The sequence below is a fragment of the Mus caroli genome, chromosome 12, assembly GCF_900094665.2.
Source record: "Mus caroli chromosome 12, CAROLI_EIJ_v1.1, whole genome shotgun sequence".
Taxonomy (NCBI): domain Eukaryota; kingdom Metazoa; phylum Chordata; class Mammalia; order Rodentia; family Muridae; genus Mus; species Mus caroli.
The window spans coordinates 9,984,884-9,990,156 of NC_034581.1; the positions used below are offsets into that span (position 1 = coordinate 9,984,884).

The 5,273-nt window shown below is 39.7% G+C and overlaps 1 protein-coding gene across 4 annotated transcripts in view; it reads left to right on the top strand.

Annotated features, from left to right (window-relative positions):
- The window catches only part of Nbas (neuroblastoma amplified sequence), a 295,155-nt gene that overhangs the window by 132,573 nt on the left and 157,309 nt on the right, over positions 1 to 5,273 (top strand). For all 4 annotated transcript variants that reach the window (XM_021178926.1, XM_029484416.1, XM_021178925.2 and 1 more), the window contains exons 31-32: positions 1,767 to 1,879; positions 4,546 to 4,659. In XM_021178926.1, the coding sequence (XP_021034585.1) occupies positions 1,767 to 1,879; positions 4,546 to 4,659 (227 nt within the window). The remainder of the gene's footprint in view (positions 1 to 1,766; positions 1,880 to 4,545; positions 4,660 to 5,273) is intronic.

Here is a 5,273-nt window from a genome sequence, read left to right on the forward strand (position 1 = left end):
GCAGATACTGGGTAGGATGTGGAGAAAGAGGAACACTCCTCCATTGTTGGTGGGATTGCAAGCTTGTACAACCACTCTGGAAATCAGTCTGGCGGTTTCTCAGAAAATTGGACATAGTACTGCTGGAAGATCCAGCAATTCCTCTACTGGGCATATACTCAGATGTTCTAACATGTAATAAGGACACATGCTCTACTATGTTCATAGCAGCCTTATTTATAATAGCCAGAAACTAGAAAGAACCCAGATGCCCCTCAACAGAGGAATGGATACGGTACATTTACACAATGGAGTGCTTTCCAGCTATTAAAAACAATGAATTTATAAAATTCTTGGGCAAATGGATGTATCTGGAGGATATCATCCTGAGTGAGGTAACCCAATCACAAAAGAAGTCACTTGATACGCACTCACTGATAAGTGGATATTAGCCTAGAATCTTAGAATACCCAAGATACAATTTGCAGAACACAAGAAAATCAAGAAGAAGGAAGACCAAAGTGTGGATACTTCATTCCTCCTTAGAATAGGGAACACAATACCCATGGAAGGAGTTACAGAGACAAAGTTTGGAGCTAAGATGAAAGGATGGACCATCCAGAGACTGCCGCACCCACAAAGAAGAAGCCCACAAAGAGGCTTTCAGTTGAGATCCAGCTGCTGTTTGCCTTTCGGGTGGTGAAGGTCGACTGACTCTCTATATTGCTGCAGACACTGCACACTTAGGACATGTGACTCATATATATGCTCAGGCTGGATATGTCTTTTATATCTTATAGAATTTACTTTGTATCTATTTTTTCCCTTTAAAACAAAAGAAATTTTAGCAATCCGGTAATGGACATATGTTAGCCTCTCTGTTGGATAAATTTCCAGTCTAGAATTCATGGATTCAAGGGTACATGCATTTAAAATCTTATAAAATCAGAGTCTGTAGTGATTACATTAGAATTAACAGAATGTGTGGATGCTTAGATATTTAAATCCTACAACTGTGCAAGGTCAAGATTAGACTGCATTTGCCATTGAGTCATACCTGTGCCCTACCTGTACCTCCATATCTTCAGCTGGTGCTATGGGCTGTCCTGGAACTCACTTTGTTGGCCTCGAACTCAGAAATCCACCTGCCTCTGCATCCCAAGTGCTGGGATTAAAGGCGTGCACCACCATGCCTGGCATTAAAGGGCACTTTTAATAAATAAAAAAACAATAGATTTGAAAGTATTCCATATAAACAGATATGCGGTGTGAAGGTCACATTAACCAGTAGCGCACAGCAAGCTGCTGTCTCAAAGCAAACTGAGAAGCCACATTCGCTTGTTGACCAGCAAATCACGTTTTTTGCTGTTTACATCAGTACTGCATTACCAACGGATTCTTCTTTGTTAGGAAAATGTAATGTGTGTAATTTTTTGGTCATTTCTCAAAGGATTCCAAATTGAGACAAATAAAGGCAATTCTGTTTCCTTAGATGGGAAGCCAGAATTCATCTGAATTCTATCTTAAAAAGAAAACAAAATACCCAAATAAACAGAAACCAATCCCATTTTCAGGTCCTTGTTGCGTTTGTCCTCATTAGTTAAAGTATCAGTAAGCCGAGTCATGCTGCATCACACCTGGGACCACTGGCACCTGTCACTGCTGTCACATCCCCTCACCCTCCGAGCCGGGTCTGACTGGGGTTGAGGAAATATGTGTTGGAGCACTTATTCGACCTGAAAGGTGACATGAATGAATGCTTTTCAAAATCGATCTGGTTTTTATAGGTGCTGCTTACAGCTCATAACGGACAGGCCGGCTGCCATTCAGGAGGAATTAGACCTCATCCAAGCCCTGGGGTATCTTGAAGAATTTGGGGTGAAGACCCTGCCTTTGCAAGGTGAGCCTTCTGCTTGGTATTACATTATTAACTTTACAATAAGAAGTATTCCCTCTTGTAGCTTTGGTAATCTAAATTCATTAGTAATAGACTCTATTGCCTTTTCTTTTTTTTACAGTGAAATATCAAGTAGAATCATTTTGCTATGAATTAAAAAATCTTGTTTATAATGTTTAAAGAAATATTAAGAACAATGTACAGAAATAAAATTTCCTCAGATTCTCAGAGAATTTCCTATTATGCATATTAATAGGCATAACCCAAGTACCTAAATTATATGGCAGAAAAAGAGCCATGAAATATGTCATTAAAAATCATTCACATGTGTAAAGCGTTTAAAGTCGTCGGGATGTATTCACCAAAGTCTGATGGGGATGTTGTGATGACTAAGAGGCACAAGGATCAAGTCATGAGGCATTTCTAAGTTTAAAAGCTGAAATGGTGATCTTGAGAACATGCAGTAAAAGAATAGAAAAATAACTCAGGAAGCTATGAGAACTTGGTGAACAGGCAGTTTCTTGTCCAGCAGACAGAAGCAACAGCTATGCCAAATATTACAGAGATCAACTCAGATCTGTCTCTTTCTCCCTCACTCCCCTCTCTCTATATGCATATTTACACACACATACACATGAGGCCACTGAATTTGTAGTGAAGGAAGCTTTGACAGCCCCCATAGTACATCAGACATCTTTATGTATTTTACTCAGAAATAGGTCTGGTTATTAGGATTGATATTTATTAGTATGAATATGAGTTGAATACAAAGTACCTCTCTGGTTATTAAGATAATGATCTTATAGGTGAAAACTGTTTGCCAGAAGTTTTATTTGGCTACTAAATAAAAATTATTTCTAAATGGAAAAAAAAGAAATAACAATAATAACATTGGCTAAAACCAAAAATAGATACTTGGTATTTTATTGATGACAGTTGCAGATTTATTTTAGTTTTGGCAAATACTTACTCCTGTATTTTAATTTCATAGATTATTAACTAACTGCCTTTTCCCTATGCTAGACCCAATGTTACAAGAGAAAATTTTTACTTAGAACTTAATTGCTGCTGAAGTCTTCATGTTGCCTAAATGTAATGTTGGAGCCATTCATACAGGCGTTGGTCACACAGTCGTCCTGTGTACCTACAGTGTGATGATGGGACCTTGTAACCCTCTAAACCAGTGGTTCCCAAGCCTCCCAGTGCTGCCACTCTTCAGTACAGTTCCTCTTGTTGTGCTGATCCCAACCATAAAGTTATTTTCATTGCTATTTCGTATCTGTAATTTTGCTACTGTTATGAACCCTAAATATCTGATATTTCTGATGGTCTTAAAGGGCTGGTGTCCCACAGATTGAGAACCACTGGTATAAGCATTGCTCACACAGCTTGTCTCAGTACTTTACACTGTGAGGGTGGTGTATTGCAACATTCCAGACTTTAGCTGACCATCGCTGGTAAGTGGGTCTTGGATTTTCATTATGTTCAAATGCAGGACTCCAGGCCCCTGAGTGAAGAAAATGGTTGCCTGAGGAGCCGTGAACTGTGGGCCACTGGCTTCTTTACTGCCGTCCTTAACTCAAAAACTGGTTGGGAAATAGAGCTGAGTTCATCTGTGTTTTTTGATGTTTCCACCATAGTTTCCTTTCCCCTTTAAAAAAGTAACATAGGAGCAGAAACTTCAGTTCTTTGAGGTACTGGTGACCTCGTTCCTTGAGTCTTTTCCCCTGTGCTGTTAGCATTGACTGAGCTATATAAGAATTTACAATGGACTTAGAAATAAAGACGAAAGTCACAGGCAGAATTTAAGGAGTTGAGATAAATTCAGGCCCTACCTCTTTTTCATTGATGTTTGTTAAAGTATCCTAAGCCCTCTGTACCCCAGTTTCTTCCCTTGGGGATAATAACCTATTTATAAGGGTTGGCTTAGTATGATAGTTACATATAAGTCAGTGCCTGAGTTCTTCTCTATTTTATGTACCTGCTGTTACAGTTGTCATAGTTACTGTAAGCCAGCTGCCCAGACAATGCCATCTTCTTTGTCCTCAATACTCTGAGAAAGAACCACTTACCCCAGGGGCACACTTTATGGCCTTTGACCTTTTCCCCTTTAAACATTCTTTGTTCTATGATTTGAACAGTTTGATCAGGGGTTTCATTTTCCTGAATGCTAGTTTAAGTGGGGACAATGGGCTTAGCTATGGGAGAATTGGAACATGGTGCACTTGTGAACCTCCTGTTCTCCACCCTTGGGTGAGGTTGAGTTAAAATGTGGCTTTGTGAAGCCAAATTTAATGGCACATGTCTGTAAACTCAGCACTCAGGAGGCAGCCAGGAAGATACTTGAATAACCATGCAATCAGGGCTACTTAGTGAGAAGCTGTCTACACACACACAAACACACACACACACACACACACACACACACACACACACACACACACACTCACTCAAATTTATTTTGAACATAGACTGGTCTTGGGGAGATGAGTTCTTACCAGTTCAGGCTGTACTCAAATATATGACCCTCCTGTCTTAGCATCAGCCCTGTTGGGTTACAAGGGCTGCATACCACTGTAGCCGGTTTGAGTTCATTTTGTCCTTTACATGTGAACATTTATGACAGCTCTTTTGTATGTTCATGAAGTTCTTCAATGTCTGTTTTATAGTACGCTTGTGTTCTGACCGAATCAGTCTCATCAAGGAGTGTGTTTCCCAGTCCCCCACATGCTACAAACAGTCAGCCAAACTGCTAGGCCTTGCTGAGTTGCTGAGAGTTGCAGGTAAGCCTTTGGAAAGCTAAACTCCTATGTTGTTTTTCACATCAGCCTGTGTGAGCATCAGGAGTAGTTTAATAGTATCAGAAGAACATTATTTTGACCAAGAAGTAATGTTGTCTACGATTCTTGGCATGTGATGAAAGTGTGTATTTGTACTGAAGTTTTGGGAAAACCAGCTTCCCTTGAAATGAAACAAACTTCCTCAGGGTGTGTGGTTGTAAAACCAGCAGACGTCATTGTTCCCTTCAAGGGAGAGAGCAAGCGCCAGTGTGGAGCAGCTGTCCCAGACAGTTAGTCTAGACTGAGTTTGGTAGTTCTGAAAAACTTGTTAGAACATTTTATGCACTTACTATTTTTCTCATTCAGTTTTCTCCTGAGTAGTCTCAGTGGTGGTCATCTTTCCAGTTTATAAGAGAAACTCAGGAGCGAGGGGTTAAACATGTTACTTACCAGTATGAAATAGGAGATTTACTTTTAAGGAAAATCTTCAACTCTACATTTCATGCTCTATTAACCACAGTGGTCCTACGTGCCAAACTATCTTAGTGCTCGTTTTATATTTTCACTTTTGATATATATCAGCTTCTGTGAGAATAATTATTGGGTATTTTTTTTTT